Source organism: Uloborus diversus, chromosome 2, assembly GCF_026930045.1.
Source record: "Uloborus diversus isolate 005 chromosome 2, Udiv.v.3.1, whole genome shotgun sequence".
In the NCBI taxonomy this organism is placed as follows: Eukaryota; Metazoa; Arthropoda; class Arachnida; order Araneae; family Uloboridae; genus Uloborus; species Uloborus diversus.
Genome location: NC_072732.1, coordinates 184,054,232 through 184,080,512, shown reverse-complemented (window position 1 = coordinate 184,080,512; position 26,281 = coordinate 184,054,232). Strand labels below are relative to the sequence as shown.

Below are 26,281 nucleotides of genomic sequence, written 5' to 3'. Positions count from 1 at the left end.
AAAAATAAATAAATAAAAGAGGATTAAAAATAAAGCGCAAAGGCGTTCAAAAATATTTAGGGGGGGGGGCACCCTTGCTTTATGAGCAACAAATAGGGGAAATATGTGGAGCTAAGAGATGCATGGTTTTTTTTGCAGGCCAAAGTCGAAAAGCGCAGTGAATGTGCTGGACTGGAGGGGTGGAAGGCAATAATTGAAAAGTTTAGGTTTTATAAGTTTTTAGCTCAGACTATTAGGAATTAACTTTTTTTGTGATACTGATGTTACAATTGTTTATTTGGCCGTTCTTTCACTTGATGTAAGTCAGTGGCTTCTTGGGATTGAAAAGAAGATATGCTACATTTACGTTATTTCTTAATTCTGTATTACAGTGATTTGTTTTACTTTTCTTAGTATAAAGTACATATTTTTGATTATTTCAGCTCGAGTAAATTAAATTGTGTAACCATTGTTTGTAAAGTTAGAAATGAAGTAAGTTTTATCAAAATTTGAGATGTATATATTAATGTTGCAAAATGAAGATGAACATTGAATAACCTGGAATTTTTCTCAAAACCACATGGAAATGTCAGGGAATTTTATTCTTGAACTTCCGTGGCAACCCTGTTATTTAACTTTTGATATTGTGTGTGTGAAGCAAAATGTTTCGCATCAATAAATTGATTTTGGTACTGTCTCATCGAAAAAGAAATGTACCTTTAAAACAAAAGTAGATAGTTAATTTACTGGCATTTGGTATACAGGTATTGGAACCACTTCTGGGGGTAAACATGGGAAGGGGGGGGGGGGTCGATCGGAGATCCGGGAAGACTCTTTTTTGACTGGAAAGTCGAATGGACTTTTGGATAATTGTGAAATGTAGTCACCTAGTTTGATCGTTTGCAAGATGGAACTAGACAAGATGATTAGTGCCTAAATTTCCAAAAACAAAGCAGAATGGATTGATTCTAAAACTGAGAAGTAATGAAAGTAATGCAAGATGTGCTGGGAATCCTCTTTACTAGTTTAAATAATTTTCTTGAGAAAAGGACTACTATCTTGTCTCATCCTCTTATCCTGATTCCTTTGGACATTAATTCTCCAAAAGCTAATGTTTCGAATAAATTGTATTTTTATCAGGATTTTTTACTTTTTAGTTATTTTTACGCGACAAATTCATAAACCTACCTTATTTTTTGTGGTAGTCGGCATACTTGGTTATTTGAACGATGGTAGTAGAGATGTCTTGCAATGCAATTATTGAAAATAATACAAAATGTGCCAGGGTTTTTTTCTTTTTGAAAAACAAAATTATATCTTCAGAAAAATAATTTATTATTGTTTCAGATGTTAATGTGCTACAAACTGACTATTTCATCTAAATTGTAGTTTCTTGGAGATTTTTAAAAATGTACTAATATTAATGCAATAGACGTAAAAAAAAACTTTCTTATTTTTAATTTTTCGTGCAGCAGCATTTTTGGTGATTCGCAGAAGCTTCCTGAAATAAAATTGGATGTTTATTGCAATGCTAACTATTGAAAGTAACATAAAATGTGCCATAACCATTTTCATGGAAAGTGTGAAAATTTATCTGAAAAGTTGTATCATCCTTATTGCTTTGAATACTCTGATATGAACTAGAACTATTTCATCTAAAATGCAGTGTTTCTTTCCAATTTTTCACTTATTTATTTTTTGGGGAAAAAAATCAAAAATCCACTTTAACTTAAATTTTCCAAAATGTATATTTTTGTATAAACCTGTTTTTGATTATACCAAGTTCTATTAATTTATTTTATATGAAACTTGCAAAACCAATTTTAGGTTTTAAATTTTTGTATGAGGAAATGAATGTAAGCAATTTTTTTTTTTTTTTGAAAGTGAGGTGAAAATTAATCTGTCACTTTCTTTTGCAGCGTCTTGGCACTCAAGTGGAATTGTCTATCTCAGTCATTGAGAAGGCGCTATCGGACTTAAAAGATGCATTGAAAGAAACTTATGATAGTAGGTGCTTTCTTGTATTTTTCTGTCATGCACTGGGCTCATTTTCAGCCTATAGTGGCAATAAATAATAGACTTTTTACTCTTTCCCCATGACTTGTTTAAGAGGATCTTAAAAATACAAAACAATGTCAATGTGTGACATTGTGAAGTGAATAGCTTTCACATTTAAATCAAACATGATGGCAAATACTAGGGTTGGCGTACAGTTGTAGGATGTTGCGAATTGGGAAATTGTTGTTACTTTCCGTTAGCCATAAATCCAGTAGATCCATATACATTGGCAATGTAACTTTATTTTGCACACTAATCATAATCTAAGAAATGGCTAGTGACTTATTTATGAAAGATTTATTTTGATTCATTAACTTTTATATAATGATGTTATGGTAGTAAGTATCAGTAGTGTCTATTTGTTCAATTGTTATTAGACAAGGAACTGGTTTACCTTGTTTATTACCATATAATGTCAGTAGAGCCATTTGCATTATTACCTATTTCTTGTACTTACTTAAAATAAAAAAAAAAATTCTGCACTTATGCAAAGAGATTGGCGGGTATGGGATTGCCCTAACTTTAAGAATCGTGTTTAGGCCAAATCCTCAAGGTACATGAAAGAACCTTGTCTAAGAACTCTTTTCAGAAAAGAATTGATTGATTGGCCAAGAAACCAAGAAAGTTATGTTTAACTCTCAAAATATGTTAGTTCCGAAAAAAAAAAGGCAGAAGTAAAAGTGGACTGGAGTAGCTAGTGGAAATTAGCTTATATATAGCAGGGGTTCCCAAACTTTTTCGATTCACAGCACTCTTTGAAGAATTAGGATTTTTTCGCAACACCTTAGTCTCTCTGTTATAGAATTAATACATGTTGATACTCCGGATGCTTCCCGGCACCCATCTCCTCTCCTTGCCCCTCTCTTTAGGACCCCTGACTTACATGGTTTTCGTAAATCTGTCAAGTTTGAACAATTTTTTATGGGACAAAATGGGCATTGGGCCAACCAATAGAGAAATGTCAAATTACGAGACTTGCAACTGTTTTTTTGTTTTTTTATTATTACAATGACATGTGGATATGAAAAACTAAGGTTATTTATTGTGACTTAGTTTTTAAAAAATGCTTTGTTAATTAAAAAAATGTATATACTTAGTATTTAAGTTCTTTAGCTAGTATTATACCAAAATAAAGTAAGACTTACGGAATAAGTTTGAGTTCTTTTTATAATTTTAACGCACAGAATTGAACTGTTCTGTAAAATTATGAATTTCTCCTCAAAATTACTACAGATCTTCTCTAACCATTTCTCTAAAAATTGTAACTCTGGTTTAAATGTCCTACCATTATTGTTATGAATTTCAGCAAAGTTTTGGGCTGTGCTCGTTCAGTATAGCATGCATTGGGGGAAGTTTTCTTTATTTAAAGATGGAACAAAACATTCAATAAAAAAATTTCTTTATAGATTTTTATAAATTTTGTGTTTAAGGTGCAATATCACCTTTTTGAGACTGTCTACCCCTGTATCAAATTGCAGAGCTGTAAATAAGATAGGTTAGTCTGGGTATCAGAAATATACCAACAGATAATTTGGTTGTTTAATGTTTAATTTAAGAAAATATAACATGCTTAGTTTTTTTTCATGAAGAGTTATTTGTAAAATTTAGGATATATCTTCGAACCTTTGCAGTGGTTATAAGATAAATTTCATATTCAGCACAAATTGGTAATGTAAAATTTTCATCCCAGACTTCTTTCTTGATGATTTTTTTTTTTTTGCATAATTTGTGTCTATATTTATTGATCTTTTCTTTATTGCAGGGTCTAGGCATTCTGCAAATGATGACACTGGACATGGACTGCATGTCAACAAAACAGCAGAAGAGGAGCCTCCATCCACTGACACATCTAAGAAAATGTTGTTGAATGTGCACAATGTACCTACATTCCCAAAAAATGCAAAAGTGCAAGACGTACTAGACATTGCAGCACGTAATAGCAATTGGTCAAAAGGTAATTTACGCTTCATTGGCACCATTTCCGAAAGTCCGGAAAAGGTGGACTTTTTTCCAAAGGCTCCAAAAGTCATGCTGTCTAAAATTCCCACATTGAATGCACCTTCACAAAAGTCAACTCTCAAACGAAAGAATACCGAGACATTAACAGCAGAAGAATATCATTGCAAGGGGATTTCAAAGAATGATTCCTTAAAACTGAAAAAAAATAATACAAAAGCCAAAGCTTTCAATATGAGCAGGCGAAAAACATTTGTGATTAAAAGTGCTGCTAAAAGTGATTGTAAGATTGACATTCAGAGTGACTCAGAACCAGAAAATGTCTCGGAGATGGTATTAGACAATCCCGCTGACCAAGGTAAAGTTTTGAATGAAATTGATGGATGCCAGATTTCCTCTCATAACAATAAAAGAAGAACTTTTGCTGTCAGTTCGGTTGTTAGAGAGGCTCCTGAATTGCATTTTAATGAGAAGCAGAATCAAAAGTCTTCCTGTGCTTCTGAATTTTTGCTAACTACTTTCCAAGAAATAGAGCTAGGATCCGGAACACCAACCTCTGGTGAACTTAAAGCAGATTCAGAGTTAAAAGAAAATGTTACTAGTAATGACTCAGAAAAAAGATTAGTTGTAGATCATCCAAACATCAAGCAAGAAAAGTCTAATTTGTCTGAAAAGCAGAGTATTCAACATGAGTCTGGAGTAGTAGCAAGCAATGTTATTTCTCCCTCTGCAGCTGCTTCTTCAGTACAAGAGCCTGTTGATACAAAACGTTGCACAACAAATCTACCATTTAAAAAGACTCAACATAGTGTTCAAAATGTCCCTTCCGAATGTTCCCCAAAACAAAGATCTGACCCATTGCTTGTTGAAGATTTGCAACCTGTTGATTGCTTTCCTGAATTTCAGAAAAAGGTAGATTCCAAAAAACTGAGAAAAACCAGGCAATCTCTCCAACCAAAAGGAACTGATGTTGCAGCAAAGAAAAATGATGACTTTTTTCCAGGGCGAAGCAAAAGAAGATCTCTCATGGTAAAGAGCACAGAGCAAATACATCACCACCAATGCAGTTCTAGTCAAATAATTCACAACGTTACAATGCAGCAACAAGACGCAGACATCTCAGAGAAAGATGTACCAAACCCAAAAATTAAATCTCCTATCTGTATGGTAAAGGCTCTGGAACAGTATCCTTTTCCTAATGAAGATCATAAAGAAAACATTAAGGGAGAATCTGGAGAAGAGGTATTGCATTTGAATGAGAAACAGAATCAAAAGGCTTCCTGTACTTCTGAATCATTGCAAGCTACTTTCCAAGAAGTAGACCTAGGATTCAAAGCACCTTGCTCTGGTAAACTGAAAACAGGTTCAGAGTTTAAAAAAACATTTACTTGTAATGACTCAGTAGAACAAATAATTGCAGATCATCCAAGCATCAAACAAGAAAATACTAATTCATCTGCAAAGCAGAGTATTGAAAGTGAGTCAAAAGTAGTGGTAATGAGCCATGTTATTTCTCCCTCTGCAGCTTCTTTGGTGCTAAACCTTGTTGATACAAAATGTTGCAAAGCAAATCTACCCCTTGAAAAAACTCAAACCTCTGAATATGCCGCAAAACATAGGTCTGACCAATTGCTTGTTGAAGGTTTGCTGCCTGTTGATTGCTTTCTTGAATTTAAGGAAAATGTAGATTTTAAGAAACTTAGCAAAACCAGACAATCTCTGCGGCGTAGAAAAACCGATGTTGGGGCAAAGAAAAACGTTGGTTATTCTCCACGACAAAGCAAAAGATCTCTCATGACAGAGAGTGCAGAGCAAATGCATCACCGCAGATGCAGATATGATCAAATAATTCAAGAAGTTGTAATGCAGCAACAAGACGCTGACATCTCAGAGAAAAATATGCAAATGCTAGAAATAAAGAAATCTCCGATTTGTATGGTAAAGACTTTGGGAAATTGGAATGAATGTCATCAAAAGAACACTGAGAAAGGATCTGAAGAAGATCAGAAGGAAGAGGTATCTGAAAAATTGAAGAAAATTAACCAAGAGCTGGACATTCTTTTGAGTAAGCCTGCAACAGTCACTCCACCGTTCAGAGGTCAGATCAAAGTCAAACCAGAAAAAAACAGGTACAACTTCAGCTCTAAAATGTCATTTGCTAGAAAACAGAATAAAAAAACTAACAGGAACTCAATCAGTTCTAAAAACATTCTCTCTGCCGAATGTACAGTATCAAGTGCAAGAACAGAAATGAATTTTGTGAAAAGTGTTGAAGTACAAAATACAGAGTTAGATAACAGTACTTTGTTTCTACAGGAAGGAACTTTGGAAAAAAATGAAAAAATGCAGATTTATTCTACTGAAGAGAATAATATGCAGAATGCTCATGAAAGAGTTGCATCAAAGAGCTGTCATAAAACTGCACAAGTTAAGGCAACTAAAATAAATGACAGAAATCAAACTGACAGTAATTCTCCTCAAAACCTTGAAAATCAGATTGGAGGTGAGAAGGTTCAGTCTAATGGGAATGATAGTCCTTCTAGCATTCACCATTTCTCAATGCAGTCTCTCGAAAGAAATTCCTGTTTGACCAGGGAAAAAATGGCACCTGAAAAGGAGAGGAAAAGAAAAGTGAAAGTACCTACAGAAAATATTGAAAATGATACACTAGATTATCTGATGCAAACTGTGGTTAAAACTGAACAACCAGAAAGTGTAGAAACTCAAGCCCCTCATGGAGCCAACGCATTAATTTCTAAAAGTATTCAGCTTGATGACAAAGAAGATAAACCCCTTGAGAACGACAACAAACATTCAATACGTATGCAAATTTGCCAGCAAGATAGTGTATGTTTACCAGAATTGAGTGAAATTCAATCTTGTAAAATTCCAATAGGTGACGCTGTGAACAATAAAGAACATAATCCCATGATTAAAAATAATTCTACTAGACCAAAAGGAATTAAGGAAAAGAAACGTAGGACTTCATCTGTTGTAAGGGCCCCAAGATCAAAAAAAGTGGGAAGTGAGTTGAAATTCAAGAATGCCGGAAAATCTACTACCCCTGCGAGAAAACTTGGTGCTTTAAAAGAACTCAATGTGCCACGGAATTTTGAAATATTTCGTGAAACGATGGAAACTGTTGTGCCGAATGATGTTTTAATTTCCAATAATTTAAAACTTTTTCATTCTGTCAAAAATGTTTCCAAAGTTGACTGTGAAATCAACTGTAATTCTAAAAAAGTTAGCCCTAAAGTTGGTAACAGACTCGCCATTGAGCAAAACGCAATGATGCCCCAATCTCAAACTAAAAATGAAAATCATCCAACTCCAAGCCGCGAAACAAACCATAATTCTTTCATAGCGAATCAAAGCCTCTCTCCATGTGTTGTTCACTTAGTGGAAGAAATTGTGGAATGTGATGTTGATCCAAAGCAGTGTAATAAGAAAGACAGCATGCCTGTGAAAAAGAAAAGTGTTAAACACAAAAAAAATAATAGATATTCAAACATTATTAAAGAAAATGTGAAGCCACAGTCTATAAAAACTTTAGAGAAGGATAAAATTTTGACTATTGCAGATGTACATGAACCTCCAGATGAGAATATAAACTGTGAAAAAAATGCATTGGCCAACATGCAGCCCTCTGTTGTCCTTAACGACATCTTGGGGGGCAGCCAGTTTTCAATGCTCAAAAAAGGTCTAAATGAAAATCGGAAAATTTCACCATCACATGAACTTCCTGTCCCATTGAATGAAAAGAATTCAAGGAGGAAAATTCTGCATGAAGGTACTTAAAAATAAGTTTTATTTTTTTATGTAATGTTGGATTTGAATAGTCCTTCAGAGTTAATTTAAAACATTCAAATTTCATTCACTTGCCTGTGGCTAGTAGGCCCTTTTAGCTTACTGCAGAGATACACAACTTATTGTCCGTGGTCCAAAAGTGATTTGCAAAACCTGTTGATTTGACCTGCAACCAGTTCTTTAAAAAAAAGGGGGGGGGGATCTTTTTTGATTTACAAAATATTTACTAATTGACATTCAACTTTACAATTTCAAGTTGAATTAGTGGACGATTTTACTGCCATTTATCAATACTACCTTCAAAAAGCAAAATCAAAACATTCACAAAAATGCCTTAAAAATCGCACCTTTACAAAAATGGAAATTATTGCTCAGCTTAAAACAAAATTTACTCAGAAAAGAGTATGTTTTACTGACAAATACAAACAGCATATGAATGCGATATTTTCTTGTTTGGAAAGCTTAGATATGTTTGTCGCGTCACGAATAATTGTCCAGCAATCTTTTTTTTTCTGAATGTTTCTTTAAGTGTACTTAGTACAAAGCCTACAGAGCAAAAATACAAATGTATTTGTAACTTTATTTTTCTTATGTAATTTATCTTTTGAAAAATCATGAGATTAATATTCTGAAGCGACAAAAGCCTTACACAAACTCTGCTGAATAGTTTTTAAAAAAACACTAAATGTTACTTGCATAGACTTGTTACCTTGTGTTAAAATTGTTTCGGAGCATGGGTGCAAGACCTTCCGTCTCAGGACGGATTTCCGTCTTGACAAATTTTCCGAAACGGAGGTCGGGACGGAAAGAAATTCAATGACTTTCTTTTAATTTTTAATGAAAAAAGAAAAATTGAGTGTTTGAAAAATATGCTTTAATATTACTGGATCGTTCCATAACCACAAATTTACATCGACATTCTCTCGGTTTTCCGCAGGGTTGACCGGATTGAACCCAATGGGGTTTTTTTGAAAACCCATTATTTAGCCCACTTTTGGGTTTTTTCAAATTTTCCAAGAAGTTTTTAAAAAAAATAATTTAATTACTTTCATAATTTAAACTTCTTTTTTTATTTGTTCTTCACCACAGCCAATGAACATAAAAAATGAATTTTGAACTTTAATAGTATTTCTTCACTCTTAACAGCATTAAAAAAATACTTCTAAGATTTAAAAAAAAATTTATTTAACTTTTTTCTTTAACTGGTCAATAAATAACTCAAATTATCTTGACTAAGTCCTGTCACGTCTGATTTTCTCAATATTTGTGGATTGTACAGAGGAAAACACTCTAGCCGAAAGGCTTGCGTCTGTCCGCAAATTAACCCACGATACTGAGGTCTGAAAACGTTTATATATTGGACAATCTAAGGAGGGGGGGGGGGGGGTCTTACTCACGGGTTACAGTATAAAATATCGAAAAACTGAATTGAAAATATTTTTGAAGCTAGGAGTGGTTCGATATTTCTCCACTGCAAACCCTTAAAAATTTAAAAGTCAAAAAGTTTTAGGCTGTCTCTCATGATGTAAAAGTGGGTTTAGAAAAAAATCGAAGACTGGAGTCTTAAAAACACTAACTTAGGCAATCTTTGGTGAATTTATGAGAGATGATTTTGGTGTTCTAACATGAAAATGTTTTGTAGCTGATGTATTAAACTATTTGAGGCTATACTTAAATGGCTTAAGTTAAAGGGCATTTGCGACCCTCTCCCGAAAAGTGTTTGTAATTGAAGTCTTAAATCTTTTAGGCTGTCTTTGGCAATGTCAAGAGGGAGGGAGGGGGCTCTCATTAGGCGAAATTCCGAAACTGGAGTCTTAAAAGCGCAACTTTGGACCGTCTTGGGGTTCGGGGTTCTCCTTTCCCAAAAAATATTCAAAGCTGAAGTATTCAGAACTCAGCTTTAGGTAATCTTTGGAAGACTTAAGAAGAGGGAATTCGAAGGCTTTCTCTCAATACGTTTTAGAATTTAAATTCTTAAATCCTCAGTGATGAAAAGGGGAAACCGCAAATTTAAGTAAAATTTAGTGAACTTAGAGGAAAGAGTTTGGGGGGAGGGGTCTCTCTCCCCGAAGTATTGAAATACTATTTTGGCTATTTTTGAGTGAGTTAAGAGTCGGGGAATTCAAGGGTCTTTCTCGAAACATTTTCGAAATTGAAATCTTAAAACTTCGCGTTGTCTTTGTCGATGTGTGGAAGGGAATTGCTCTTTCAATAGAAAAATAAATCATAAACAAAAACTTACACTGCGTTTAGTAAACACAATGAGAGGGGGGGGGGGTATTCCACACCCCCAGCCCGAAATATTTTTGTTTCTGAAATTTTAAGAGCTTTATTTTGGATTATCTTTGGATGACTTAAGGGGGAAGGGTGTAGGAAGATTTTTTTAAAAAGTTTCCAAAATTAAAGTATTAAAATTTTTAGGTGGTCATAAGTCATGTTTATAGGTAAGAGAGGTATTATTCCTACAAAACAATTTAGAAACTGAAGCCTTAAAAATTGAAATTTAGGACATTTGTGGTGAACTCACAGGAAGGGGTTCGGGAGTTCTCTTCCGAAAATTCTTTGATGCTGAAATATTTAAAGCGCCCCTTTAGGCTATATTTGAGTGCCTCAAGAGGGATGTGATTCGGGAACCCTGCCTGGAGTTAGGATTCAGTTCCCCTATTTCTTTTTTTAATCAATGAATGTTGGAAAGGGTGTCTTGTTTAAAAAATATATCTACTTCACTGAAGCGATTTTTTATTGCTAATTTCACCACCTGCTATCTTATAAAAGAATTCTTTTTCAAATGAAGACTGTGGGGGAATGGTCACAGTTCATTGTCATTAGTCTGCCTTACCCTTCTTCCCCCACCTTTCCTTCTTTTCTAGTTTGTTGGTGCTACCTTGGGTAGACATTCGAATCAACTGATTTATGTTGCAAAAGTGAAAATCTTATGTCCTAAGCGATTTTATTGCTACAACAAAAATGTTAAGGATCGGCAAAAAACTAATGGTGGGGTGCTGCAAACGCTTTTACCCCTTACATTATCCAACATCGTCTAAAATTGCGTTTTTGAAACTTCAATTCCGAAATATTGCCGAAGGAGGATTCCTGAACTCCATCCCTTCAATAGTGCATTCAAAAAGCGTATAAACGTTATGAAATTTAAATTACAATTTCGTTTTTAAATTTTCGACTTCAGGAAAGCCCATAGCTTCTCCTCCTCCCCTCTTTCTTTAATATTTTTTGAAGGTTGCCCAATATTGTGATTTTGAGACTATCAGTTTGAAATAATTGATGTAAGAGTCCCTGAACCCCTCCTTTCCCTGAACTTTACCAAAATGGCCTACCACAGTGTTTTTTGGACTTCAATTTGAAAAAAATTTCTGGGGGAGAGCCCCCAGACCTCCCCCCCCCCCTTATTGCCAGATTTTAGATTTTTTGGAATTATGATGTCAAAACACTTAAATATTACAATTTTAAGGCTTAAAATTTAAATCAAACAGATCCCAAAACTGGCATTGTTAAAATCTGCAACATTTATACATGCAAATTTTTCCTTAAGCCCACATGCGGGGGGGGGGGGGGGGAGGGGGGGGGGCTGAAAATATTTTCCGTCTTGAACACATCACCAAACTTGCACCCATGTTTCGGAGGTATTTTCAAGTGACTTAATAATTTTGTTCATCACTGTATATAACACATGTAGCAAAAAGTTTTAAAAATAATAATAATAAAAAAAACAGTTGCTACAAACTTTAAACAGGAAATGTTTTTTTAAAGTTTTCCAAGAAAAATAGCAAGTAATTGTTTTTGATACATTATTATAACAGTTTTATGTTTATAATATTATGTTAAAAATCTTAACATTCAAACAGAAAAACTATATAATTAATTTATAGCTTTTGGAATACTACTAATTTTAAAGTACAGTAAAACCCCTCTAATGTGGACACCAACAGGACAAATTTTTTTGTCCGCAATAGAGGGGTGTCCGCAGGACGGGTTTAATAATATTATTTGCCTTAGAACAGGGGAATTAATATTGTCCGCATAGGAGGGGTGTCCGTTAAGAGCGGTTTTACTGTACTATTGTTCTAATATTTGAATATTTCTATCTTAGGTTAGTATCACCCTAATGAAGCATATGTGATATTGTTTGTAAATAAGCTTTAGCCAAAATGTTTCTATATTTATTTTATAATGAAGTCTTTTTAAGTGAGTCGGTAAGTAGCTTAGAAATTTAAATTTTATTTAGGTGCAATAAAGACTTTAATTATAATTTATCTATCTAGAACGTCTAATTTGAATGAAAATGTTTACAGGTCTAACTATGTGTACTTATTTTTATTTATTTTTTAATTTTAAACTTTATCATACAAAATTTCAACTTATAAGGCAATTATAAGATATATTGCTTCCGGTCAGTTTTTTCTCTTTTTAGAAGATACTTGCCTGCATGGTTCAATTTGCAAAAAATTGCCCACTTACTGCGTTTTTGAACTTCAAAAAAATTCCGAGGGAGGCGAATCCCATCCCGAATTCCTTTCTTGATTGTTCTCAAAGATGGCTTATGCAGGCCGAGGAGTCAGTCACCTTTCTCACCTTTAGTCACCTTTTGAAAATTTGGTTACTTTTAGTCACCTTTTGCAACTTTTGTCACCTTTCTCACCTTTCTTGAAATGTCTTAGGATTTTCTTTTTTTCAAATAATTAAATCCTTGAAAAGTATCTGAATGATAGCTTTAACAGTGTAATTAATTAAAGTAGCATTAAATATGCCCCCCCCCCCACCTTGTTGTTGTTTAAGAAAAATAGCTATGCTACCGGAAAATCCAGGATTTTTTTTTTTTTATTGCTTGCAATTGCACCCTATGAGCAGAACCAGTCTTTCTATCCCCCTTCGACCGTCAGACGCATTTTCCGCAAGTCTCGTCTAAACGCCATTTTGTTTCCTATCGTGTTTCTGGCCATAGAGTGTTGTTCGACTAAAGTTCAGCTGTGCAATTTGTTTCTACACACTTTGTTGAGTGAGCAGTCATCGAATGCAAGTTGTCTTCCGTGTTTATCAAATGACGTCATCGGAAGTCTGAATCTCACGCTCATGTCTAGCCAGACGTGTTACTTGCTTGTTTTACTTTTACTGACTTCGAAAGTCGCGACTAAGCAGCCACAAGCGGATCGATTTGAAAAAGGGGTGATGGTTTAAGGAGGCATGCCTCAATGTCATTTTTGAGCTGTCTTCTTTGAGCTCGGAATAGTGAAAAGTTTTGGTTTGTGTTTATAGTTTCACTTTGTGTTTGCACAGAAATTGTTAGTTCGGGTTTTATTTTTGCTGCGCAAGTGCGAAGTGAACTTGGTCTGTGTAAACATTTCTTAACATTTCCTTTTTTGGTGTGTCTCAGAGAATCTCCGAAATTTTTTTTATTAGGATTCAATGCTTTATATGGCTAGTTCCAGTAAAAATAAAGCTTTTAGAAGCAGATGCTAACTAAAAGCTTTATTTTATGTAACGGCGAGATTGATTTTATTAAAGTACGGTTTAACATGGTTTGATAATGTAATGATTTGGTTCAAGTGGCGGTTAGTGTTTATTTATTTATTGAATTGGAACAAAAAACTGCTGTAAACCTATTTGAAACAAAATGCACTACGACAGTATTTTTGATAAATGTGATATTTTCCTAGATTCAATAAGGAATAAATTTATGTTAAAAAAAAAAAGAAATGAAATAAAAAAAAACACTCAACCAACCCATCTAACAAATGAGTCCCGATTGAAAAAAAAAACAAAAGTACCCTCACATTGTTATCTTTATCACCCTATTTTTATCAAATCCCAAGAGACCATGACAGTATTCCTGCTTATTCGGCATTATTTTTTATTCTTAAGCCTGATAAGTTGGGGATTGTAAATTGACTAGGACCAGTCTAGCTGAGCCCAGAACCTGTTGCTGGTCGTCACTTTTGTATTTGTATTTGTAATTATTAATAACTTGATTTAACACTACATTTTTTTACCTCCCATGGACATGTCATAGAATATTTTAAGAGCTTGCTAAAAAAATAAACAAGAAAGAAAAAATCATGAACATTTTCAGGCATATGAAATGATATTTTCAGTTTCATACTTCAACATCATTTTATTTTTGCATTGTAAGTACAATTATCATTTTGTTAAAGTCTGATTTTTCAAATTGGTTTTCTCACTTATTCTCTACTGTCAAGACTTTCGATTTAATTTTTATGCTTTGTATTTACTAAGAAAAAAAGAAAGAATGCTGATAATTTTTCAACAAGCTAAAAAAAGAGGAAAAACAATACTAAAAATGTGATTGAATAACATAAATTATATATTCAAGAAATGCATCATTTTGCTCTTTACTTCACAATTTCAAGCTTTATTATGTTGATTAAATATATATATATATATATATATATATATATATATATATATATATATATATATATATATATATATATATATATATATATATAATAAGGTTACATAGAGTTTACACTGAAAGTTTTTTTGAAAATGGCTTAAAATTTTTATTTTACTACTTCCAAAATTGTAAAGAAATCTTTACAAGAAATATATAGGCTATTTTGGTAAAAGTCAGTAAAAAGGGATAATCCTTTTCTGTTTTTTGAATTTTTAACAAATTGCTTTTGGTCACCTTTTAGTTACTTTTTTGTCACCTTTTAGTCACCTTTGTTTTCAAATTTGTCACCTTTCTCACTTTTTTTAAAGGCCATCAGCAGTCCTCGGCCTGCTTATGACTATTTTTAGGACAATTTCAGAAACATTCTAGTGGAGTGTCGATGAACCTCATTCCTTCTGTAATGTCATAAAAATAATTTTAATAACCTAAAGCTTTAATAAAATATAACTTTGATGACAAATTTTTATACATCAACATGCTTAAGGACGATAATTTTTAATGCCAAGGCATTGGATGGTGTTTAGAACTGGAATCCAAATGTTTTCTTAGGTTAATGTTTAATATTTTTTGTCACACCTTCAGACATATAAGCAGCTGTCGGCTGGACGGTAAAAGCTAAACTGAGTCACTGCTAGATCATTCCACGTCAAATCGCTTAAATTAAATAGTCGACAGTGCCGTCATGTCTCCAATTTTGTCCATTATTTTTTTACAAATATATATCTATAAGAAAACCCTAAATTATTAAAAAATTTTTTAGATTTTTTGAATGATGATGAAACGCTTTGGAGAATTTTTTCAAATTCGATTTTTGATCATTTTTCAGAGTCACTGTTTTGGCATGAATTCAGAAAATCTCTCTTATTTCTTTATTTTTCAACCAATTAAGCTGATTTTGGTATCAATTTCAAGCTAATATCTTTCTCTTTCAGTGTGAATGGCAGAAAGTATTCTATGAATAGTTGGGTGTTGCCACTCTTTATTAAAGTCTGTTTTTATGTTTTTCCAATTGGGAGATTAAATAAGTTATATCTCCAGAGTACCTACTACAATCTGCATCGATTTTTTTTGTAGCATATTTAAATCATTCTCTTGCTATGTAGAAAAAAGTAGAAGGGTGTTTTTTGCTGTTTTGAAACAAAGAAATAAAGTTTGTTTTGCAGAAAATACAAGTTTTCTATTACTTTAAACCCATTTTAATTTTATTCTTAAAACTTATCTTCATTGTCTTGGACGCATATGTGCTAAAAACTTTTCAACTGAATTGTAGTTTCATGAAGATTTATTATTTTTGAATTGTTTTCATGCAACAAATTCAAAAAGTTATCACTTGGCGCAGCCGCCATATTTGGTCATTCCCAAGATGGAAAGTACACAATACTTTAAAGGGTTTCTGAAAATGGCAGTGGATGTTTGTTGCAATGCAAACTATTGAAACAACACAAAATATGCCTCTTTTATTTTTGGTGGATAATTTACTTATTTTCTGGAAAAATAGAAAATTTTATCTTAAAAACATTTTTTTTATTCTAATGGTTTTAGATGCTTATGTGCTAAAAACTGTCTATTTTATCTTATAGTTTTTAATGATTTATGGAAATAGATGTAAATTTCCAAAAAGAATTGGATATTTATCTCAATGCAAACTATTGAAACTAATCTAAAATGTGCAATTAATTATGAATTTTTAAAATTAATTATTTTTTGGAAAAGAATAATTTTAATGTAAGTGCTCTTTAATATGAAAGAAAAACAAACTGATAATCATTAGAGACATGTGATTTTTCAGTATTTCTACTGAATTCAGTATTTTTTGAGAGCAAAATACTGTGCAGAAAAAAAGAAGGGACATTGGAAGCTAAATTCAACATCTTCCAGTTAGTTTCATGCATCCAATTAAAGTAGTCTGCTATATAGGTACAAAAATACATGGGATAGCTTTCAGGTGTAGTGCAATCTATTAACAGTGTTGTGTTAGCTCACACAACCATGCCATTTCAGTATTTTTCATCCTGTTTGGATCACATGTCTGTTAATAGCATCGGCCTATAATCGGCGGACATTGATTTTTGTTATGCATAATACGGTATATCGATCGATGCAACAAATTAATCATAATTATACTAAAAAATAGCTTTGTATTTTGCACAATATGTTTTGTGTTATTTACTAATAAAAGAATAAAAAGAAGTATTGTAAACAAAAAGCGGATACTAAAAGATTGTTGCCCAATTATAGGAAAACTCGAATATTACGCATGACCAGATCATTTACGAGAAACCCTAAAATAAGTTGAAAGTACTTAATCTTCAACAAGTAGTAAGCAAATGAAATCAATTTTCAACAAAATATTTTTTTGAAAAAATTTAAATTTTTAGAGAAGAAAGAAAAAAATTCCATTTTTTTTAAAATCTAAGGCGAAAAGTTTCCTTTCTTTTGCACTGCTACTTTAAAGATTTAAATGTTCTTCTCTTTGTGCAAACAAATATATTTTAGTGTTATTTTCAGTCCAACAATTTTTCTTTTCCATTTTATTGCTTTTATGGATATGAATTCTCTAAAGGTTGTGTAAACCAATACTTTCATTTCAAACCACTGCACGAAAAAATATGGCTGCAGGGTGCTTTACAAAGCAACAAGACCAAAGAAGCCTAGATTTATCACTAATAAATCTCGGCACTTTGTTAGTTTTAAACTTGTTATTCCATACAAAATATTTGTTTGTGATTATTATTTTTAAAAACAAAATAATCTGGAATAAAATAAGCATTGTACTTATTGAAGAAATCAGGTTGTAAAAGATGTGTTGAATTGAGAGGAGATAGAATTTTGTCCACTCTGAGCAATAACAGGGACTATTATGTGTTATTTTTATGGATTTCTTCAAGATTTATTTAAAATGTTTGTTTTTAATACTTTTTTACTGAATGTTCTTTTTTTACTAATAGCAGAATTTCTGTATTCAGCAGTAGAACCCAGAGGTATTCCCTCTCGTAGGACCAGGAAACCTGTTAATTATAAAGAACCATCAGTTCATTTGTAAGTACTCCGTTGTTTCTATAAACTCCTCCTCCCCATTATAATCTTTTTTTGTGTGCCAAAGAATAAAAAAGTTTAAATAGTCTAGTAGCCTTTGTTATAATACCCATCTATATCTAACAGTTAGTTAATATTTTTTTGATTTAGGTATTTTAAAAGTATTTTTTGAACATTTCAAAAAATTTTAGCATTGACTTCTGCGTAAAAAGATACTAAAATACTGAAAAAGTTGTGCAGGTTCTAAATGTTCTTCGCTTTAAAAAATAGGAGAGAAAATATTAATAAAAATCAAAATACCGTCTCTCAAAAACTTAACATTTGCACCAGTTGGAGATAAATGTGACTGAATTGAAACAAAATCAATTCAAAGTGCTAATATTTTTACCAAGGCTGCCAAGTTGAACTTTGACTCGAGATTTTTAGCCCTGATTTTTACTGTGAAATGATGATTGTTAAAATAATTTACTTTTAATTTCATTCTAAAGTTTTAATTTATTTATTATATTTCTTGTAACAAAAAATTAAAGAAAATTTAGAGTGCTTTATTTTTTAACAGAAAGAAAAAGCTGTACAGACACTTTATTTTTTTTATTTATTTATTTATTTTTTTTGTGCAAATTATTTAAGAGTTCATTTTATTAATTAGTGATTTAATTTCCAAAGTATCTTTTTTTTTTCTTTAAATTTTTGGCAACAGTGAAAAAATAAAGTCAGACACTTTATTTTTACCCAAAATTAAGAGCAACAAGCAATATGTTTTGTTTGATTAATTTATTTATTTTGCTAGAATATATTTATTTTGACATGTTTCTTATTTTTACTTTTTTTTTTCTTTCTATATCTAATTTATAGAAGAATTTATTGGTTTTGAAAATTTTCAAATGTTGACGAATTTGCATTTGCAAGTTTTGAGATGTGCTGAGTCCATTTAGACCATTTTTGGAAAATGTCTGTCTGTATGTGTGACCTATTTTTTTGGTTGATCGGTAGAGGTGCAGATAAGGATTTATTTTTGTTGTTTCTTCTTACTTTGGAGAAATGCTAACTTTATAGTACTTCGCAGAAAATTGCATCTCATGGTTGATATTTCAATCTTATTGCATCGTGTAAATATTTCAATATTTTTGACCATCGGAAGATATTTTATGACAGGCTACTTTAGATAAGCTTATTTTAAGTCAACTTTTAATGAATGGATTTATTTTCGGACCCATGCATCCTTTGTAATCGTACATCGCAGGGAACTGCACCTCCTGGTTGAGATTTCAATTTTTTGGATCTTGTACATATTTTGATATTTTTGAAAAACGAAAGTTGTTTTGACATATGCTACTTTAGATCAGCTAGTTTTATATTCAATTTTAATAAATGAATTTACTTTTGGAGAAATGCTAACTTGATTGTACTTCGCGGAGAATTGCTTCTAGTGCTTGATATTTCAATCCTCTTGTATCGTGTAAATATTTCAATACTTTCGACAATCGGAAGTTATTTTATGACAGGCTACTTTAGATTAGCTTATTTTAAGTTAAATTTTAATGAATGGATTTATTTTCGGACCCATGCTTTCTTTGTAATCATGATTTGCGGGGAATTGCATCTCGTGGTTGAGATTTCAATCCTATGGCACCTTGTACATATTTAAATATATTTGACAATCGGAAGTTGTTTTGGCACAAGTTACTTAAAATAGCTTATTTTAAGTTTCAATTTAAGAAATAATAAATACTCTTATTTTCGGGAGACGTGCCAACATCGCACACGGGATTGGCAAAAAACTACTTCCAGTGTTCAAGATTTCAATCCTTTTGCGTCTTTTGAATATTTCAAGATTTTTGACGCTTGAAAACTATATATAAATGACTAAAAATTAATAAATTCAGTTTATATATTTATTTATTTTTGCAAGCTTTATTTTAATTTCTTTTAGCTTATCGTAGTAGTTTAGCTTATCTCATAATTTAATCATTAACTCATAATTTAATGGAGTGCCTCGTGGAAAGCAAAGATTTAGAGGACAATAAATTAAAATTTAGGCATCATGATTTATGCGATCCCTCTAATATTCAAGATGCATGGGATGACTACACTTTTTTTTGACAGTTTTGTCAAAATTTTTTGCCAGAAGAGTTATTGAAGTTAAAGTGTCCCACTCTTCCGACATTCTGGTTAAAATTGCTTCAGGTGATGGATTTGAGTTCAATGCTAGCTGAACCTAATTTGCCAGCTGATTATGGCAACTCAACAATAAAAAATACATGCAAAATATTTGGACTGCCGAGTGAAGCAGCTTTTTCAGAATGGAGGGAGCTGAAAAGACCCATACAATGCCATTTTAAAAACACCACTATAAAATCCAATAAATCTATGCTTTAAAAAAATAATCAAAAGTAACTATCAAAGAAAATTGCTTATTTTGTTGAAATCACATTTAACAAAATATATTAATATCCACAGTGAAGTGTCCCGCCATCAGAACTTTCAATCATTTATTCTTTTTGAAGAACCTAAACGAGTTCATTTATCAGTCTTTTAAACTTTGACTCAATTTTTGATTTAAAGTATGTATTACAAGTTCCAGTGCCAATTTTTTCTGCAAAAATAATAGGTATTTATAAAGCGCAATTATTTCTCTACATCCAAACTGTGTAATGTGACAATAGTGTTACACATGTATATATTTTCATATTACAAGCTGTGACTAATTACTGCAGAATATATTTCAAAAGATTAGCAAGTAGATTTACATCTGTATACTGCACTAATATATCATGTTTTATATTGAATAGATTGCTTGCTGAAGTTTTAATTAGCATTGACATTAGCGATATCCTATTTCAATCCAAATCAAACTTTAATTCATTCAATGAGAAAAATAAAATAATATGACTGGTACTGACTTTATTACTCGACGTTTAATCCCGATTATCACAAATTTGCCATTTCAACCGCGCTTGCGCGCGAACTTTGCTGATTTCAAAAATCTTGCTAAAATTAATTACAAACATTTGAAATTTGTTAATAAATATGAGATGGCAACAGAAAAAAAAAGAAATCACAAAGCTTTCTCTGATATAGTTTTTAGGCCTCGGTGAAGACAGCATGGCCCCACTCAATTAATGGCGCTGGGCCATGGACTGAGTTTTGCGTCTTAATTATTAATGGATTCGGTGTCTGATTTTTTCATCAAACAAAGACCCTTTTCAGGGCCAGATTTTTAATCTCACAAGAGCGTACTAGAATTGCAGCATCACTTCTAATACAAAGCCGAACCCTCAACCTAAAAAAAATGTATAATACTAAGCTGTTTACGCCTAACGTAAAATATCTACGAAAACCGGATATCTGTACTCATATTCCAATCATTTTTGAAGTACACAACGTGTTTTACGTTTAAGCTAAATAAATATTTCTAAACCAATAAGTATTGAAGTGTCATTTTCTCTTTACATTATAAAGATTATCAGTTATTCATATCCGTAGTTTCATATAATATATCACGAAATCTATGTGAAAATATTCTAATGGCATTCATTAATTTGTTCAGACTCTAGCTCAGCCTAAATATAAACTAGCAACACGAAAAGCTAAGTCCGCATGCAAGTGCAGTTGAAATGGCAAATTTAAATAACCGGGATTTAACGTCAAGTACTTTTATTAGGTTAAGATTTTTAACTCACACGTGTGTGTATATCTATCTATCTATATATATATATATATAGAGAGAGAGAGAGAGAGGGAGAGGGATAAGCATACCTGCCAACTTGTACGGTTTGGCTGTACATTGTACGGTTTTGGAACAAATTGTACGGTTGTAAGGTTCTGTACTAAAATTGTACGGTTTCGCGTAAAATTTCCCCCAAAACCTAAAAATGCAAAACTTGATAACTTACGATGTTTAAACGAAAAGCCAAAGGGCTAAATTTCGTAAGTCAGTCAACAATGTTACATGCTTATACAAGCAGAGATAATATCACACAGTGGAAGGTGCAGAATCAAATATTAATGTGAAGAAATGAACATTGGAAACTTGTTAAAATCTTACCAAAAATTTATTGGTCCATAGTAACTAAAATAAATATAACTAACAAAAATAAGTTCTTAAGAATAAAACCCGGCCATAAGTGGAGGCGGAGTTCGCAACTCCCCAACACCTATCGGACCTAACTCACAAGAGGCTGACGAACACAAAAGAAGAGAGAGAGAACGATTGGAATCGTTCACTATTTATACTTGCCTCATTTACATATGATTGGGCATCAAAGGATGCCAACCTAAAACTGAAACTTTACACGTGCCGAAAGAGTTGAGAAGTTATTCTAATTTGAATAAAGTTAATTTTATATTACATTACATTAGGAATGAGAACGCGGATAAATATCGTTTACCGATGTCTATCAAAACTTTCGTTCAAACAATCGAACGCGCTCAAGCCCATCTATCTACAATCGACCGGAGCCACCGCGCAATGCTTTTAGGCATGGTGATCACGTGATCACTGAGCTTTCAAACCCAAGCCTTTACGCGAAGAAGAAATGCGCAATTTCAACGTACCATCCAACACTTTTCTCCTAGCCTCTACGCATGCGCTATTTATTTATAAACGAGGGAAGTTGTTAAGCCCGCCTCCATGCGTCGATCGTGATTTTTAGCAACTCGTTGAGCATCCACTCCTGCCGGCTAGAAAGACGTGCAGCAATAGCATAATCGGCGTTGCTCGCCTCGTGTGAATTTATTTTTGGATTTTGCTTCCGTAACAGTGTTCTTTCTTTCTGGATTGAATAATTGTCACTGCCGTGAAATGGAAAAGAAAAAAGGAAAAAGTTATAATCAAGTGTTTCTGGAATCCTATGCACAAGAAATCCCCTGCATAAAACAGTCAAGGAAAGGGCCCTCATTTGCGCTCTGTACCATTTGCAGTTGCGATATAAAAATTGCGCATGGTGGCAAAAGTGATATTAAGGACCATGTTGCAACTAAAAAGCACCAAGATTATATGGCAATTTAAGAAAAATCTCAGAGACTCGGGACATTCTTTAATCGTGTGGACGACGCTGCGGGAAGTGATGTCATACGCGCGGAGTGCCTCTTCACCAGTTTCATATTAGAGCATAATCTGCCTATAGCAATAGCTGATCATGCAGGGCAACTCTTTAAAAAAATGTTTCCTAAATGTGAAATTGCTAAAAAATTTGCATGTGGTCGGACTAAAACGAGCGCCATAATTAAGGAGATGGCGTTAGAAGGTAAAAACTCATTAAGGGACATTCTACAAAAAACAGTGTTTACAATCTCTGTTGATGGTAGCAATGATTCGAATGCACAAATTTATCCTATTGTGGTAGTTTATTTCAACACTGAAGAGGGCAAAATAAATTCTCTACTAGCTCTTCCTGTGCTATCTGGGCGCTGTACTGGAGAAAACATTGGGAAATTATTACTTGATACCTTGCAGGTAAACATTAGTGTAGAGAACTGCATAGCTTATAGTGCAGACAATGCACATGTAATGATTGGCGATAAGAAGGGTGTTGCTGCTCATCTTAAAAGCAGAAATGAAAATATCATTGTCATGGGCTGTGTTTGTCACCTTATTCACTTAGCTGCTGAGAAGGCAGCCAACTCCCTTTCTGTATCAGTGGATGACATTTTAGTCGACATATTTTATTATTTGGAGAAAAGCGCAAAGAGAAAAGAAGAGTTAAAAGATTTGCAAGACCAATTTGATGTGGAAAACCACAAAATTCTTAAACACGTGTGTACTAGGTGGCTGTCTCTAGGCAGGAGTTTAAAACGGTTATTAGAACAATGGGATGTACTTTGTAGTTTTTTTAAAAAATCAGATCGTACAAGCGGATAATTCTAAGAAAAATTCTTCACTTGAATCATACCGAATTCCCTTGAAAACATCTAAGAAAAGCTCTTCATGCAGCAGTGAGCAGCCAACCAAAAAATTGAAGACAAATTCAAGTTGTGCTATGAATATGCCAAGTTCAAGTAAGAAAAGCACTGTATGTACTCAGAGTTATTTGACAAGAGAGGAACGATTACTTATGTTTTTAACTTCTGATCTGAACAAAGCTTATTGTTTATTTTTGAACTTCATGATACCAATTTTTGAAAAAACAAATGTAATATTGCAGTCTGCAGAACCGAAAATTCATATTTTGAATTCTTTATTGTTAGAAATGTTCAAAGATATTTTATGCAAATTTGTTCAGCCATTTGTTCTCAAAAGTTGTGTATGTATAACTGATGTGAAGTATGCTGAGAGATGCAACCAGAAAAATGACCAAGATTTGTTGATTGGTAGTGCTACCTTAAAAGCAGTTAATAAATTAGAAAGTAAGGAAAAACAGCAATTTTATTCTGATGTTAGACAGTACTTTTCTGCATGCTGCAATTATATCAGACTCAAGTTTCCGATTAATAGCGATATATTAATGCATGCTGAAGTTGCGTACATTGACAAAATTTCCCAAAAGTCTTTCATGGATGTGCATTATTTTTTAGATATCTTTCCAGCTATTAGTTTCAAAAATTCTAACGAAACTGAAGATGAGGCCAAAGATCAACTCCAAGCAGAATTTTGTGCTCTACAAATTGATGACTTACCACTTGAGGTAATAAATGAAGAAACAGTGGATAAAAAGTGATTTGTTTTGGGGAAACTTAAAGCAGCGGATGGATCACTTAAATATAGTAGAATAGCTAGATTCATGTTGTGCATTTTAACAATACCACACAGTAACTGTGAATGTGAAAGAGTATTCAGCTGTGTGCGGAAAACAAGAACTGAAACCCGAAGTTCTTTATCAAACGAGAACTTAGAAAATGTTTTACTAGCCAAAAACATGCAGAAACAATTCTGCTATCAACAGAATTTTAATAAAGAGTTTTTGGCTAAGGCTAAATCTGCTACGTATAAACATTTAAAAAGTATAGAGGCAGAGTAATTTTTTTTTTAATTTGCAGTATGAGGTTGGACCAAAATTAGGTACCCCAGTACCTCATCAAGATATTGTAATTTTTTGAACATTTCTATTTTTAGTTTTCAATGGCCTTCTATGTTTTCTAGTACAGTTATGTTGCTTGTAATGTAATAAAAATGTAAAGGAAATTAGAGTGTTATTGTAATTTTGAATCATTGTAAGGTTTTGAACGGGAGATTGTAAGGTTTTCCAAGTAGACATGTTGGCAGGTATGGATAAGTGTTTTTGGCTACCAAGAAGTATGTGGACTGGTGCCAATTAGTTTTTGGTGTCAATTCCTCCAAGGGAGATGGAGCAATTAAATGTTTCTTCTGTTATGCGTGTATGCTATATCTCTAAAAGTAACTGGCAGAATCAAACAAAATTTGATCCATATGTTTATCCTGAAAGGTACAGGTGTTGGTTAAATTTTGCTGCCGAGAGGTAATGAAAAGAATCCAACAGAAATTTATCAACAGGTAGACCTTAGAGGATACAAAAGCCGATTCTATTTTGGCACAGATCAGGGTTTGCGGATATATTTCATGATATATATCCGTTATTAAAAGTAACCAAAATGTTATGTACTATATTTTTATGATGTATTAATGCATCATTAATGCAACAAAGTGATATATTCCTTTTTTGTTTTATATTTATAAAATTATTAGTAATATAACAGTTTTAATTCATACTAAAAGTGCCTTGTTAAATATTAAACATTGATCAGAAAAAAAAAGAAATGACTGTGCACCGGCTAATGAATATTTTTTATTACTGAATCAAAAACTGTAAAAGTAGCTAACAGAAGAAAAAATGAGTAAAACAGCTAATGCTAGATTAACACCATTAAAATCGATAAAAATATTAAATGAAATATTAGATATAAGTAATATTCGAAACCTTAATTTTAAGTCTACATATTGTAATAAATGTGTAAGAAAATAAAGAGTGATTTGAGGCTGCATTTACTATTTTGAAGACTTGAATTTGTGCTAATTAAAATATCAGATATATATATCAGATCAGATATATCTGATATATATATCAGATATATATATCAAAATATCTGATATATATTTCAAAAAATCGGATATTTTCAAACCATGGCACTGATAGCTCAAAAGGAGATGGTGCAATCGAACATTCCTTCTTGTTCATTGGGAGAAATATATCTTAAGAAAAAATGCAACATTTTAGATGAAATTCAAAATGAAAGTGCAACGACACGGAAACAGGACCTGATTCAATTTTGGCATTAATTGCTACAAGGGCTGATATTTGCCATCATTTACTCGAATAAAAATAACTTAATACAACAATGTGAAAATGTATTAAAATATTTTCTGCAACTTTCTCGGAATTTAATTGTTGGCAAATGATTTTCACTCATATTTTTTTCATCATCTGATTTAAATTGTGATATAATTTAACAAACCCTGACTATTTGAGTTTTTGAGAAGCTAAGTTTCAGTTTTGAAGATTCAAAACTGCTTCTACCTCTGCATATAGAAAAAAAAAATTAATTGTAGTGAAAATTATCTGAGAATAATTTCCCAATACCCGTTTTCTAATTGTTTTTTATGTTAATGGTCTCAGTTTGAATCATTTCATTGTGTGATATTTGGTTCTTAAAAAAAAAATTTTTTTTTTTCTTTTAGAAAGCTTCGAAGAACTTGAAGCCTTTTGTAAAGAAAATCTTTATCAAAACAGTTTAGTAGTGTTTATTACGGCTATATTCACTCTTTGTGATATATTGTGAACAAAGAAACCTTCCATTCATGCCTAAAATGGAACAGTATGAAGTTTGAAATGAGATGTTCGTATAAATACTGTTGTGTGACTATGGAGTACTGAGTTTTGTAAATAAGTATTTGTGCTTGCATATTCAAAATGTAACATATAAAATGTGCTACATACATTTTATATGTTTTATTTTATGAAAATTGTTTTTTATGGAAATAAAAGCTTAGAAAGTTTTAATTTCGTTTTCGTTTATTTCTATTCTGAAGCATGTCCCAAGTTCATTCCTAAAATTTTCGAG

General features: G+C 32.4%; 1 protein-coding gene across 3 annotated transcripts; it reads left to right on the top strand.

The window, feature by feature from the left end:
- The first annotated feature begins 6,295 nt into the window (after positions 1-6,295).
- On the top strand, positions 6,296-26,186 carry LOC129217548 (uncharacterized). Of its 3 annotated transcripts, none has more exons than XM_054851872.1 (3): positions 6,296-7,783; positions 17,194-17,266; positions 25,899-26,186. In XM_054851872.1, the coding sequence occupies exons 1-3, from the start codon at positions 6,337-6,339 to the stop codon at positions 25,915-25,917; spliced, it is 1,539 nt and encodes a 512-aa protein (XP_054707847.1). In that variant the 5' UTR covers positions 6,296-6,336; the 3' UTR covers positions 25,918-26,186. The 3 variants fall into 3 exon arrangements, with proteins under 3 accessions (XP_054707847.1, XP_054707845.1, XP_054707844.1); XM_054851870.1 differs by having other exon boundaries at positions 17,179-17,266; XM_054851869.1 differs by having other exon boundaries at positions 17,176-17,266.
- Positions 26,187-26,281: the final 95 nt, after the last annotated feature.